A 14,608-nucleotide genomic window follows, 5' to 3' on the forward strand; every position below is an offset into this window, starting at 1 on the left:
GTTAACCGCTTTAGTATACATTGACAATAATTCTGGACTACTGTGGCTATGTCAAGTATGTAACATAAAACCTTTCCAACTCCTTGACTCACTAAATCAGACAATCAGTGAGCGAACTAGTGGAATAGTACGTCCTCTGACCTGCACTGGATGTCCTCCTGCAGGGCCACCATCATGGCCAGGTGCTGGTCCACGTCAGGCTGGCTGGCCGCCTCACTCTCCCCTCTCAGGGGGTCGTGCATCAGCTTCAGCTCGCTCTCCCAGGGCAGGATGTAGGTGTGGCCATAGTAGAAGCCCAATGGGATCTTGGCCCGGGCGTTGGTGCTGCCATAACGCCCAATCACAGTAATCTGTTGGGCGTAGATGGGTGTGATTGACAGGAGGACAGGTTAAGGTGTGGAGAAATAGTTGATGTTAAGCACAGTCATTTCCTCACAGAATGCTCACAAAAAAAATAACAATTTGTATTTCTTTGACGACCTTAGAGTTCAGATACTTATTCTAACCTATGAAATGGAGAGCGAGGACAAATGCCACTGACCTTCATGAAGCGGCAGACAGGGGGTGGCAGCAGATCGTGCAGGATGAGGGAGTGGGTGCTGATGTCTGTGGCCACTACAAGCCTGCGTCCATCCACCTCCTCCCCCAGCGTCCAGATGTCGATGGACAGAGAGGCCAGGTCCCCACAGGTTGGGATCAGAGCGTCTGTCAGCAGCACGGGACGACCAAAGTCCAGCGTCACAAACCTCCGCGCTCCTGGGACAAGAGGGGAGATATTTACACACACAAGAGCTTACCTAAACAACTTGGCTACATCTCAAATGAATCCCTATTTGTTATCTAGGGCACTACTCATGATATATCCTCTTGAGTTTAATTTACAACTGTTGACCCAGGTAAAGAGACACACAAGCTAAGTGTACTTACCAGAGTGCATGCGCTCAATGATGATGGACTGCTGCGGAGGAGGCTGGAGGAAGTGAGAGGCTTGAGAGATGGCCAACGCCAGACCGCTGCCCATGGGGTTCTGCAACAAACACAGATACGCTTTTAAGTCAAAACATATAGTAAAATATTAACTTCTTATTTGAAATATTTTGCATTATTTGACAAATTGTAACAAAATTCCCTTGGTGTTCATGTAAAGCCCTTACAACATAACTGCTGTGCTATTGAGAGTTGTGTATGTTACTGACCGGCTTGGCCTTCTGGCTGTTCTTGTTATGAGCGGCCAGGTTTACGGGCGGTGGGTCCATCATGGTGCCGGGAAAGAGCTGGGCCAGCTCCACACTGATGGCTGCCGACACTGCCTCATTGGGCGGGGTGAGCGGAGGCGTCATGAACAGCGGGGTGGTCTTGGGCGTCGGGGGGATGACATCAGAGGGGTGGATGAAGAAGCCGGGGGCGCTGGAAGGCACAGAGTTGTGGATGGGCCCCACGCCGGAGGCCGCAGCTGCTGCTGAGGTGGTCTGGTGCAGCTTTGCCTCCAGCTTGGCCTTCTGTTCCGAACACACACAGGATTACAACTCTGCTAATAGAACACAGTCAACACCAGGATACGTGAAGTCTGACATAGGATCTTCGCGTGTGTGCGTATAGGCAAGTGAGGGCTTAGATAAGACGTGTGTGTGTGTATACGTGGACCTGTGTGAGTACATGATTGCATGTCTGTGCCTTTGTGCAAGCGTATGGGTGTGCATACAGGTGTAGGTGCTAGAGTCCCTGACCTGTTGCTGCAGTTTGAGCAGCTGCTGTTGTTTCTCCTGGAGCACCTGCAGCTGCTGCTCTGCAGACACCATGGCGTGGGACAGCGACTGCAGAGCCACCTGGGCTGCAGAGCTCAGAGCCGTGGACGCCTCGCCTACCGTGCCCGCCGACATGCCACCCACTGCTGGGGTCACCCCAAACGTGCTCACTGGGAGGAGAGGGCAAAGGTCAGGAGTATCACTCAAAATCCCTGAGTAAGAAACGTGAAGATGCCCATGTTTAAATGTTTCCGTTTCACAAACGGTCTGGTTATAATAAAGGAGGTGAAGTAGGTACCTGTGAACACGCTTGCGTCGTCCCTCTCCACCCTGGTGCCGTCGCTGGTGGAGATACAGGTAAAGTGCAGTGGCTCCACCTCCAGGAGCCCAGTGAGGGCCGTGAAGCTGCCCTCGGCCGCCGCACAGCTGCTTACCTTACCGTTCCCTGCTAGAGGCACACACACACACAGGTTAAGTCACACACACCAGAGTACAGCCCAGACCAACGTTTATTTCCCTGATAGTTCTTGATGAAGGGATAGGATAGGTGTAAGCAATAAGGTGGAATGTGGTGGGTGTTGTGCAGACCTGAGAGAATTTCAGAAAGGTCAATCTCGTCAGACTGGACGCCGATGCTGCTGTTGAAGGCATTCTTACAGGAGGAGCCACTGACCTCCAGGTCAAACAGCACTGGGTCGAAGGGGGAACTGTACAGGCCGTATCTGGGGAGGAGAGACACGGTACAGAGCATTACAATACACAAAGAGACAAGCTGGATTCAACACAAACTAGCTTTTAGTACTCTAATCACAACATTATACCTAGTGCTTTTTGGTTTCTTTAGGTCCTGATTGGTGTGTAAGGACACTATATGGTGAAAAGGCCTACCTGGTCTGTAGCAAAGCCTCCAGGGGAGTGAGGCGGTCCTGCAGTTGCCGGGAGACTGCGGTGAGCAGAGAGGCACAGGCCGTGCTGCAGCCCGCCAGGTCCTCATCCTTCACATAGTTCAGCAGCACAAAGTACCAGAACACCGACCCTGAGAGTGAGAGAGCGAGACTTACACACATGCCTTGCAAAACAATTCTGCTGACAATGCAGAAGCCCTCTACCCATGCTCAAAGATAACAAAATCATGACATCAGGAAAAAACGTCAGTTCTACTTACCACCTGTTGCTGCTGCAGGCAAGTAGGGCATATTGTCCAGCAGAGCCTTCAGTAGACCCATGCCAAAGCCCTGCTGACTGGGTTCCCCTTTTCCATTACTGACGACATAAAAACAAGTTCCAAATGTGCACACCTACTACATCACACAGGCATCACCAAGAGTATGGGTCACGAAATGATGTCACAACATTCATGAAAAGCCTAACTCACCTAATACAAAGTGCAAGAAAGCGGGCGCATTTGTGGGCTATACTCCGTCCAGCCTCAAAAAAACACACCCGCACAATGTCTGTCAGCCGTTTCCTTGTTTTCGTCAGCATAGCCTCCTTTCCTTCTCTCAGGCTGGAAGGAAAATGTTAAAATACACACTTCAATATCATTGTGTGAAAATCCCAGAGCCATTTACATGTGGTAAAGGAACAATGGAAGGGGATAGCGCAAGGACGGCGTCATAAACATCTGATCTAACAAAGTGGATATTCGTCAAATCTGTCATGATTTAATTGTTCTAAAAGGCCCACAATGTGGTTACTAAAATCAGATTGATTGCTTTAGCTGTACAATATTTAGAAGTTGTCCTTTTTTGGGATTAGAAAAATGTTCTGCTAAATGCTAACTCCTGTTTGTATAAACTGGTAGCATAGCTAGCCATATAGAAATCTGTGGTGGTAGTTGATATAATAATATAATATGCAATTTAGCAGACGCTTTTATCCAAAGCGACTTACAGTCATGTGTGCATAAATTTTTACGTATGGGTGGTCCCGGAGATCGAACCCACTACCCTGGCGTTACAAGCGCCATGCTCTACCAATTGAGCTACAGAGGAGATGCAGTTTTGTAAGTGTAATGTAGTTGATTGGTGACGATGACGAACTGTATTGGGGGTTGACATCCATACAAGCATTATACTCCGATTTTTACCCTAACATAGCGTAAAATACACTAATAATAGTCTAAATGTAGGATCCATCTCCCATGGGGGGACGCGTGCATGGCATTTCCATTGTTTTGGTCGAATTCCAATGATTTCATTACTGCATGTAAAGAGTAGAGAGATCTCAGTATCCCTATGAATATCGTATCTCCTTCTTGCATCCCACTTTCATCCTCTTAGCCTCACCTGCAGGGTCCGTTGGAATAGACTCCAGCCAGCCAGCAGAGGCAGTCCAGGATAAGGCTCTGGGAGTGCTCTGTGCCAGATCCCTCCTCTTCCCGCTTACACAGCCCGTTCAACAGCTTCTCATGGAAATCTGGGAACTGCAGCATGGCACAGCGCTGGACTCTGGAGTAGACAGACAAACAGAAGGATGAGTTAGTTCTCATGACATAACATTTTTTTACTACTATAGTGTAACAAGTATCAAAACATGTCAGTTCTCATAATATATCAAATTTTATTAGTCACATGCTTTGTAAACAACAGGTGTGGACTAACAGTGAAATGTCAACTTACGGGCCCTTCCCAACAATGCAGAGAAATAAAATAGAGAAATAATAGAAAAGTAAAACATGTAATAAAAGTAATAATAGATACACAATGAGTAACAATAACTTGACAATATATGGGGTACCAGTACCGAGTCGGTGTGCAGGGGTACGGGGTAATTGAGGTAGATATGTACAAAACATTAAGGACACCTGCTCTTTCTATGACAGACTGAGCAGGTGCATCCAGGTGAAAGCTATGAACCCTTCTTGATGTCACTTGTTAAATCCACTTCAAAATCAGTGTAGATGAATGGGAGGAGACAGGTTAAAGAATGATTTGTAAGGTCCTGGATGGCAGGGAGCTCGGCCACAGTGATATACTTGGTCGTACGCACAAGCAGTGCCATAGCAGAAGCCAAGCAGTTGCCATACCAAGCGTTGATGCAACCAGTCAAGATGCTCTCAAAGGTGCAGTGGTAGACTTTTTGAGGATCCAAGGGCCCATCTTTTCAGCCTCCTGAGGGGAAAGAGAATGCCGTGCCCTCTCCACGACTGTGTTGGGGTGTTCGGATCCTTTGTGATGTTTACACCGAGGAACTTGAAGCTCTTGACCCGCTCCAGCCCCGTCGATGTGAATGAGGGCGTGCTCGCCCCTCCGTTTCCTGTAGTCCATGATCAGCTCCTTTGTCTTGCTAACGTTGAGGTTGTTGTCCTGGCACCACATTGCAGTCTCATCGCCGGCGGTGATCAGGCCTACCACCGTCGTGTCGTCGGCAAACTTGATTGTGAGTGAACAGGGAGTACAGGAGAGGACTAAGCACGCACCCCGTGTTGAGGGTCAGCGTGGCGGATATGTTGTCCGTCAGGAAGTCTAGGATCCAGTTGCAGAGGGAGGTGTCAGTCCCAGGGTCCTTAGCTTAGTGATGAACTTAGAGGGCACTATGGCATTGAACGCTGAGCTGTAGTCAATGAACAGCATTGTCACGTAGTTGTTCCTTCTGTCCAAGCGGGAAAGGGCAGTGTGGAGTGCATTAGAGATTGCGTCATCTGTGGATCTGTTGGGGCAGTAAGCGAATTGGAGTGGGTCCAGAGTGTCTCAATGATGGTGTTGATGTGAGCCATAACCAGCCTTTCAAAGCATTTCATGAGTACAGATGTGAGTGCTACGGGGCGATAGTCATTTAGAGGTTACATTGGCGTTCTTGGGCACAGGGACTATGGTGGTCTGCTTGAAACATGTAGGTATTACAGACTGGGTCAGGGAGAGGTTGAAAATGTCAGTGAAGACACTTGCCAGCTAGTCAGTGCATGCTGGGTATATACAGTGCAAGATGAGGAAATAAAGCATATGATTAAGGTGTTGGGATTCTACAATAGTTCAGTGTTTCGGTGAAACAAAGGCCCTAAGGAAAGCACCAAACCTTTCTTTCGGTATGGATGTCTTCTTAAACCTTCTGATTGTGACTGACACCTCCTGGAGCAGGTCGCAGCCGCGGAGGTTGTCAGGTTTCTTCGACTGAGCTGGAGAATCTGCTTTGGAAGTGGAGGCCTTTTCCTAAAATGGGAGAGACAGCCATTTCAAAAAACAGATAACAGTACAGTGGAACACCAGAGAGGACCAAATTCTAGAGCTATAAACTGTAAACAGAGAGAAAATGTCCTCCTTCAAGAACGGGACATTGCTGGTATGAGGAAGCCACATCAAAGCAATTTGACACCAACTTCTCACTGAGAACCTGGCAATGGCACTAATCTCCCACCAGATGGAGACAAAGGAGGAAGCTCCAATCAAGGCTATCCATGCGCTCAACTTCCACAACTCCATTACACAACTGCACAATCAGTCAGAAATGCCTCAGGTGTGCAGAGAAAGACTCCTGAAATAAACAGCTTTGATGTAAAATTGCATTCGTTTTCCAATGCTTTGCCATCTGTACCTTGGTGGCCTGTGCCCTCTGCAGCAGGGTGGAGAGCGAATGGCCCTTGCTGCTCTGCGGCTTGGCTGCGGGCATCCTCACCACAGGCCTGTGGCTCTCCTCCATGCCCTTGTCGCTCACCGCCTTGATGTGCACCAGGAACGAGCGGTACTTGCCCCCGGCCATGCCTGCAGGGAGAGGGACAAACCAGCAGAAACTACACTGTAAACATCTAACATACAATACGTATGACGGGGGGAGAGGATTCATAGCAAAAAGTTGAGGACACAAACTGGGAGGGACAAAAACAGTCATGGTAAGATTTCTTCAATGTGACTCAGTGTAAAAGTTTGCAGATATTGTTACCTTTGACCATCTTGGGGCTGGTGAGGCTAAGCATCCCAGCGTAGCCTGAGAGGTCCAGACCACTGGCCAACCACACGGGACCACACAGGATATCCTCCTTATGGTCCTCTAGGAAGGTGCACAGCCTGGAGCCTGGAAAGAGAAGAGCAATGTGATGAAACCTCTGCTGGGCTGAGGAACCCCTCGGATTGCTGCTTTACCCACAGAATCACCAGTAACACTAATCTACAATCTGCCAACGCTATCCACAATAATCAAGTGTCAAACACTGACTGAGGAAAAGTCAGTGTCTCTCAACCCTGGCTGCCTATCCATGCAGCTCTCTACCTGGTGTCTCTTCGATGTCCATGAACTGGATGTCGTCTGTGAAGTCTTGCAAAAGTGTCTGTCCGTTCCGCTCCCCGTTGGCATGGAGGACATGGGACAGGGGGAAGGAGATCTGTCTGTCAACTGCCGTCTCTGGAGAGAAAATATATTTTTTTAAACGTATTGACAGACAGTAGGCAGCAGAGGCAAATATGGACATCTAGAAATAAAAATGAAATATGATATGATCAATAATTCCCTGCAAAAGGCTAGTTATCTATGGTAACCAGTCCTCCTCTTCATAGTATGTGTTTCAGATACTGCATTTTCAAAATTAGCCAACGCAACAGAGATAGCGGTGAGTGTCCTCACCATTGACCTTGCCCAGACCTGGGGCCTTGTTCTTCAGCAGGGTGATCTGGATCTGAGGAATGTTAGTGATGTTGGCATTCATGACGAACTTGAAGTCCACGTGGCCCACCATGCAGGCCTTGGGAAGGACCAGTTCAAACACATGCTCGTCCCAGCTGGAGCTACAAACCACAAAGAAAACATGGCCACATTATTCACCTACACAAATAAGATTCTACTTTCTAGAGTCTTAAAAGTCAAGATATAATAGGCTACTTTTGTTTTCAATAGGAGCTTGTGAGATGTCAACATAGTTAAAAAGGAACATGTAGATTTAGTCCTCAATGAGGAATGTATAGTGTTGTGTGTGTGTGTGTGAGAGAACATTATGAAATAGTGTGTTTATGTATTAATGTGTGTGGCGTTTGCAGATAGACTTACGAGAAATGCCTCACTGACTACGCGCACACACCCTGTCACGCCCACATGTCCGTACCTGTCGCTCTGCAGCTTCCAGGTGCGTGTGTGCTGGGCAGCGTCTCCATGGTGCTGCTGGTGCAGATGCTGGGGGTGGCGGCGCTGTTGCTGCTCCTGCTGCACCTCCACCCAGCAGGGCGGCACCGTGGCGGAGAAGCGCGGCGTCAGCGTCTCGAAGCGTGTCAATTCCACCAGCGACGTCAGGCTCTCCACGGCCAACGCTTGATCCACCAGGAGGTCAACTCCTTACAGGGAGGAGAGGTTGGCAGAGTTTTTAAAAAGGAGGCCACAGGACATAAACAATTTATGAATCCGGAAAATTGATTTTTTTTCACAGTCTGGACAGTATCATGTTGTCAATCAGCATACGATTTCACTGGAAAGAAGGTTCCATTAAGCGATGACTACTCAGTTCTCAATACCTATTAAATAACCAACAAAGGTGAAATGAGGCAAGAACAGGGATACAGACAGTTATTGAATGAGCAGAGAAAGAGCAGAGCCGTGAAGTGTAACGGGGTCTGTCTCTCCTACCTGTGATCCCTGGGCTTGAGGGGTTGGAGGAAGGCTTTGTCCCCTCCAATAGCTGTTCAGCCCCTTTAGAAAGGGGGCCATCGACAAAAATGTCGGCGTCATCTATATCGTCACACACACCTCCAATTTGAAGGAAATGAAGTTCTCCACCTGGGGTGGGATTAGATGACAGTAGTAAGATTGAAAACATTCGAAATATGAAATAGATCCAAAAGTGACATGTCTAAGAAGTAGGCCTAAGTGCTTGGCTGAGAAGATGGCCTGCGACAAGACATTACAACTATACAGACATTATTTTAAATCACAACTGTATCTTTGTTCTACCAAAGAGGAAATGGAATTCCCCTTAAAAATCACTCATGCCTGCTATAAAATATATATCTTATATTACAACTTGTTCCTTTTCCGCTCTCGTTGAAAGCCAGCCTGCAGCACAGACTGTAAAACAGCTGGTGGACCAGACCACAATACACATGATGAAAGACAAACCTGACTCAGAAGAAGAAAAGCTTTAGCAGTACCCCATCCCTAGAACAAAATCCCACCCCCCAGGCCCCGCTCACATGTCAGCCACACACACAGCGTTGCAGGTTGCTTTTTTGCAGTCGTTTTCAATGTTGTATCATACATACTAGACACCTATCCAGCTGTTGTGCGATATATTACAACTATTAAAATGATAGTAAAACATCTGCACCATTAAAACCTGGGGAATCGAAGTAGCGACATTTCTGCCCTAGATTGTGGCGCAGTCCTCACCTTTAGTGCAAGCGCAAAGGCGGTCAGTCCCGGAGCAGTAGGTGACGGCGACGAAAGGGTCAATCTCATCCACCATCCCGTCCTTCTTGGGCGGCTCCACTTTGGCCAGGACCTCCAAAGTGGACAGGTCCAGGATCATGATGTACCCTGCCTGAGTGGTGACCACCAGGTGGCCCAGTCCGGTAACGTCCGCCTGCTTCACCTTGGCGCTGCTGGGAGCAGCTGTGCTGCTAGTACCAGTCCCTGGCCCACACCCATGGCCACAGCCAGAGCCGTTTTTAAGCCCACGCTGAGGTGTCTCCTCTGGGGCCTCCTCGCTGTCATCCTCCCTCCCGTCCAGTACATCTGGCGGGAGCAAGATGAGGGAGGTGACGGCGTCCCGGGGGTCTCTGATGTGCTGCACCTTGACAGGCTCCTCCTCCAGAGTGACAATGCGGGTGGTGTAGTTGAGCTTGTAGAGAGCCAGATAGCCTCCACCACCACAGCCTCCCAGGGGCCTGGACGGCTGTTGTTGCTGGTCAGGGGGGGGCAGGATGAGTGGGGTCTGAGGGGGAGGAGCGCAGGGAAGGGCCTCGTGGCCATTGGCCAGTGTGGGCAAGGGCTGGAGCTCTCCCTTACTGCGGCTGCAGAGAGCTGAGTGGAGGCGGTTGAGGTTGTTGAGGGCCTCCACCTGGTTGATGGCGCTGAGAGACTCCACGGAGCAGGGCTGCAGCCCCACAAGCAAGTGCACGCCGTCTGAACAGGGCGTGATGGAGTCCACATAGAGGTTCTCCTCCTCCAGCTGCTTGGGCAGCCGCAGACACTGCACCAGGGCTCCGGGCCGTGGCGCCAGCGAGCTCCACTTGTCCCCATCCAGGGCGGCTAGGTTTGCAGCAGCATCTGCAAACTGCTGGATGTAGGTGATGGGCGGGTCCTGGAGCAGCAGCTGCTCGTGGGTGTCGAACTCCATCTCGATGATCTGCGGCACGGAGAAGCCCTCCTCGTGCAGCCCCTTGCTCATCAGATTGTTCATCTGGGCAAACACCTTCCCCGACGACTTCTCGTCCGACTCCTTGATGCTGTAGAGCAAGAGCACAGGCATAGTCCTGCGCACGGCGGGCGCAGCTGGGTTTGGCGAGCCCAGCTCCATGGGAGGGGGGTTACAGGTCTCCATCTCCACAGGGCCCTGGTCAGGCACGGCATGGGGGAGCTCTGGGCCCTGAGTCCTGAGGGGGCCGTCCATGGTGCGGCGGGCGGAGGAGGGGGGTGGGGCGGCAAGCGGGGAGCTGGCGGCAGAGCGGTAGCTGAGCAGGCCTCCAGCCAGCAGGCAGGGGAAGGGAATGTTCTGGTGCTCCGCGGGCTTCTCCTTGGCCTTGTCGGCCTTGACCTGGGCCAGGGAAGGGTTGGCCCCCAGCTCCTCCAGGTCCTTGACTGTGTCCTCCAGCACGCTGGCCACCACCTCCCACTGGAGCTTCTCTGGCTGCTGCAGGAGGCTGAGTGCCGTCACGCCCAGGCTCACCTCCATGCTCTCCCTCTGGGAAGTCTGGCCTGGGAACAGGAGAGGGGACAAAAATAAAAGCGATAGTTCAACTTACGGATACCTAGAAAGTCTACGGACCAAAAGAGTAACAAGATTTGAAGAGTGGCTTCATACCCGTCACAGACTCTGATCTGGAATGCTCTTCACTGTCAGAGTCCTCCAACTGGTCATCACTGGCAGAGAGATAGAAACGAAAAGAGGTCACATCTATTCCTAACACATTTCCTCTTTTACACACACTTAACTCCATTGAAACTTTCATTGACTAGGTGTGCATAGAGTAGGTGTGTCCAGTAGTACCTGTCCCCCTCTAGTTTTGGTATGTCTGAGCAGCTGGAGGAGTCCTCTAGCCAGGCTAAGGTGGGCCTCCCGGACTCCTGGGTCCCCAGGGCCAGCTCGCTCCCAGACAGAATCAGCTGCCGCAGGATCGCCGGGTCGTAGGGGTTGATTTCAAATTTCAAGTGCACCTGAGGGGAACACAAAACATCATGAATCATCATATCATATTTACAAACATTAGTAATAACCTTATGCACATAGTTTAATGTATTGTTTATTCATGCCATCTTAAGTTTTATGTTTGTCAATTAAGTCTGACGAATGGGCCCAGACATCCAGGACAAAACATGGAGGCAGACATCAACAAAACTGTACTTCATGTTTCCCACCTAGCCACGCAGCACAGCCTTACCTTCATGAGCTTGGACAAGTCCCAGATGCAGATCTTGCCACGCTTGGTGGCGGCTGCCAGGAAGTGGGGGCAGCTGCCGAAGCCGTAGCAGGCAATCTTATCTGAGCCATCAGCGGTGGGGAACTGTGCGGGGCTGGTGGCCAGCGTGACGGACAACGGCACGTTCTGGGTGTGCTCACCCTTCACAAATGGACAGTTGGGGGAATGTCGCTCGTGCTCGGACCTGATGGGGAGGTTGTGGGCATAGTCATTATGTTGTTGAGAGGTAAATGAATGTGCGATCTGAAGGTTATGTGGTGTGTGTGTACAGTGCAATCGGAAATATATTCAGACCCCTTCACTTTTTACACATTGTTACGTCACAGCCTTATTCTAAAATGGATTAAAATAATGACAAAGCAAAAACTGTTTCGAATTTTTGCAAATGTATTAAAATATTTAAAATAAAAATAACAGAAATACCATATTTACTTAAGTATTCAGACCCTTTGCTACAAGACAAAAATTGAGCTCAGGTCCATCCTGTTTCCATTGATCATCCATGAGATGTTTCTACAACTTTATTGCAGTCCACATGTGGTAAATTCAATTGATTAGACATGATCCGGAAAGGCACACACCTGTCTATATAAAAAAGGTCCCACAGTTGACAGTGCATGTCATAGTAAACACCAAGTCATGAGGTTGAAGGAATTGTCCGTAGAGCTCCGAGACAGGATTATGTCGAGGCACAGATCTGGGGAAGGGTACCAAAAGATTTCTGCAGCATTGAAGGTCCACAAGTGGCCTCCATCAATCTTAAAAATGGAAGAAGTTTGGAACCACCAAGACTCTTGCTAGAGCTGGCTGCCCGGCCAAACTGAGCAATCGGGGGGGAATGGCCTTGGTCATGGAGGTGACCAAGAACCTGACGGTCACTCTGACAGAGCTCCAGAGTTCCTCTGTGGAGATGGGAGAACCTTCCAGAATGACAACCATCTCTGCAGCACTCCACCAATCAGGCCTTTATGGTAGAGTGGCCAGACGGAAGCCACTCAGTAAAAGGAAAGACAGCCCGCTTGCTAAAAGGCACCCAAAGGACTCTGACCATGAGAAACATTCTCTGGGGGTAAGGGTAGGTAACAACATCTGCCACGCTGATCCTCAACACAGGGGCCCTTCAGGGGTGCGTGCTCAGTCCCCTCCTGTACTCCCTGTTCACCCATGACTGCATGGGCAGGCACGACTTCAACACCATCATTACGTTTGCAGACGACACAACAGCGGTAGGCCTGATCACTGACAATGATGAGACAGCCTATAGGGAGGAGGTCAGAGACCTGGCCGTGTGGTGCCAGGATAACAACCTCTCCCTCAACGGGATCAAGACAAAAGGAGATGATTGTGAACTACAGGAAAAGGAGGACCGAGCATGCCCCCATTCTCATCGACGGGGCTGTAGTGGAGCAGGTTGACAGCTTCAAGTTCCTTGGTGTCCACATCACCAACAAACTATCATGGTCCAAACACACCAAGACAGATGTGAAGAGGGCATGACAAAGCCTATTCCCCCTCAGGAGACTGAAAAGATTTGGCATGGGTCCTCAGATCCTCAAAACGTTCTACAGCTGCACCATCGAGAGCATCCTGACTGGTTGCATCACTGCCTGGTATGGCATCTGCTCTGCTTCCGACCGCAAGGCACTACAGAGGGTAGTGCGTACGGCCCAGTACATCACTGGGGCCAAGCTTCCTGCAATCCAGGACCTCTATACCAGGCGGTGTCAGAGGAAGGTCCCAAAAATTGTCAAAGACTCAAGCCACCCTAGTCATAGACTGTTCTCTCTGCTACCGCAAGGCAAGCGGTACCGGAGTGCCAAGTCTAGGTCCAAAAGGCTTCTTAACAGCTTCTACCCCCAAGCCATAAGACTCCTGAACAGCTAATCAAATGGCTACCCGGACTATTTGCATTGCACCCCCCCCCCCTCTCTTTTACAATGCTGCTACTCTGTTTTTATCAATGCATAGTCACTTTAACGCTACCTACATGTACATATTACCTCAATTACCTCGACTAACCTGTGCCCCCGCACATTGACTATGTACCGGTACCCCCTGTATATAGCCTCGCTACTGTTATTTTACTGCTGCTCTTTAATTATTGGTGATTTATTTTTATTTGTTATTTTCTTAACTATTATTTTACTTAAGACTTATTTTTCTTAAACTGCATTGTTGGTTAAGGACTTGTAAGTAAGCATTTCACTGTAAGGTCTACACCTGTTGTATTCGGCGCATGTGACAAATAACATTTGATTTGATGAAACCAAGATTGAACACTTTGGCCTGATTGCCAAGCGTCACGTCTGGAGGAAACCAGGCACCGCTCATCACCTGGCCAATACCATCCCTTCGGTGAAGCATGGTGGTGGCAGCATCATGTTGTGGGGATGTTTTTCAGCGGCAGGGACTGGGAGACTAGTCAGGATCGAGGGAAAGATGAACGGAGCAAAGTACAGAGAGATCCTTGATGAAAACCTGCTTTAGAGTGCTCTGGATGTCAGACTGGGACGAAGGTTCACCTTCCAACAGGACAACGACACTAAGCACACAGACAAGACAACGCAGGAGTGGCTTCGGGACAAGTCTCTGAATGTCCTTGAGTGGCCCAGCCAGAGCCCAAACTTGAACCCAATCTAACATCTCTGGAGAGACCTGAAAAAAGCTGTGCAGCGACGCTCCCCATTCAACCTGACAGAGCTTGAGAGGATCTGCAGAGAAGAATGGGAGAACCTCCCCAAATACAGGTGTGCCAAGCTTGTAGCGTCATACCCAAGAAGACTCGAGGCTGTAATCGCTGCCAAAGGTGCTTCAACAAAGTACTGAGTAAAGGGTCTGAATACTTATGTAAATGTGATATATACATTTGCAAAAAAATCTTAAAAACCTGTTTTAGGTGTCATTATGGGGTAGTGTGTAGATTGATGAGGAATTTTTTTTTTTAATCCATTTTTGAATAAGGCTGTGACGTAACAAAATTAGGAAAAAGTCAAGGGGTCTGAATACTTTCCTAAGGCACTGTATACCTCACTCACCATGGTTCATCTGTGGGCTCCCAACACACTAGGCAGACACTGCATGTGAAACACATCGCCCTGTCATCACCGGTGGAGGCAGGCTGCAGAGGGAACGAAAAAGAGAGAAGAAAGGCAACAGTGAGAAACTCCAAATCAAGCACCATGAGGCTCAGCAATCCACAATAAAAACCAACTCATCTATTACACTTTATGTACAGCAATACATTTACTTTTTATATGGCGTCAGCAATAGTGTGCCATACAGCAACTTGTCTCTCAAAAAGCATGCAAA

The 14,608-nt window shown here is 49.3% G+C and overlaps 1 protein-coding gene across 22 annotated transcripts in view; it reads right to left on the reverse strand.

The window, feature by feature from the left end:
• Positions 1-14,608, reverse strand: part of LOC311129371 (dual E2 ubiquitin-conjugating enzyme/E3 ubiquitin-protein ligase BIRC6-like) — a 139,588-nt gene that overhangs the window by 92,441 nt on the left and 32,539 nt on the right. For 13 of the 22 annotated variants that reach the window (XM_084161653.1, XM_084161642.1, XM_084161652.1 and 10 more), the window contains exons 6-28: positions 14,335-14,417; positions 11,261-11,483; positions 10,870-11,036; positions 10,684-10,742; positions 9,051-10,577; positions 8,292-8,441; positions 7,777-8,002; positions 7,302-7,462; positions 6,951-7,082; positions 6,624-6,755; positions 6,279-6,445; positions 5,763-5,896; positions 4,034-4,195; positions 3,121-3,252; positions 2,911-3,008; positions 2,634-2,781; positions 2,334-2,467; positions 2,044-2,193; positions 1,728-1,915; positions 1,197-1,499; positions 928-1,027; positions 542-756; positions 142-350 (exon numbers count right to left, since the gene is read on the reverse strand). In XM_084161653.1, coding sequence (XP_084017779.1) covers positions 142-350; positions 542-756; positions 928-1,027; positions 1,197-1,499; positions 1,728-1,915; positions 2,044-2,193; positions 2,334-2,467; positions 2,634-2,781; positions 2,911-3,008; positions 3,121-3,252; positions 4,034-4,195; positions 5,763-5,896; positions 6,279-6,445; positions 6,624-6,755; positions 6,951-7,082; positions 7,302-7,462; positions 7,777-8,002; positions 8,292-8,441; positions 9,051-10,577; positions 10,684-10,742; positions 10,870-11,036; positions 11,261-11,483; positions 14,335-14,417 — 5,000 coding nt within the window. The remainder of the gene's footprint in view (positions 1-141; positions 351-541; positions 757-927; positions 1,028-1,196; positions 1,500-1,727; positions 1,916-2,043; positions 2,194-2,333; positions 2,468-2,633; positions 2,782-2,910; positions 3,009-3,120; positions 3,253-4,033; positions 4,196-5,762; positions 5,897-6,278; positions 6,446-6,623; positions 6,756-6,950; positions 7,083-7,301; positions 7,463-7,776; positions 8,003-8,291; positions 8,442-9,050; positions 10,578-10,683; positions 10,743-10,869; positions 11,037-11,260; positions 11,484-14,334; positions 14,418-14,608) is intronic. The other 9 variants (XM_084161649.1, XM_084161648.1, XM_084161645.1 and 6 more) reach the window with 2 other exon arrangements.

This window comes from Coregonus lavaretus (genome assembly GCF_964263955.1).
Source record: "Coregonus lavaretus genome assembly, chromosome: 1".
Taxonomy (NCBI): domain Eukaryota; kingdom Metazoa; phylum Chordata; class Actinopteri; order Salmoniformes; family Salmonidae; genus Coregonus; species Coregonus lavaretus.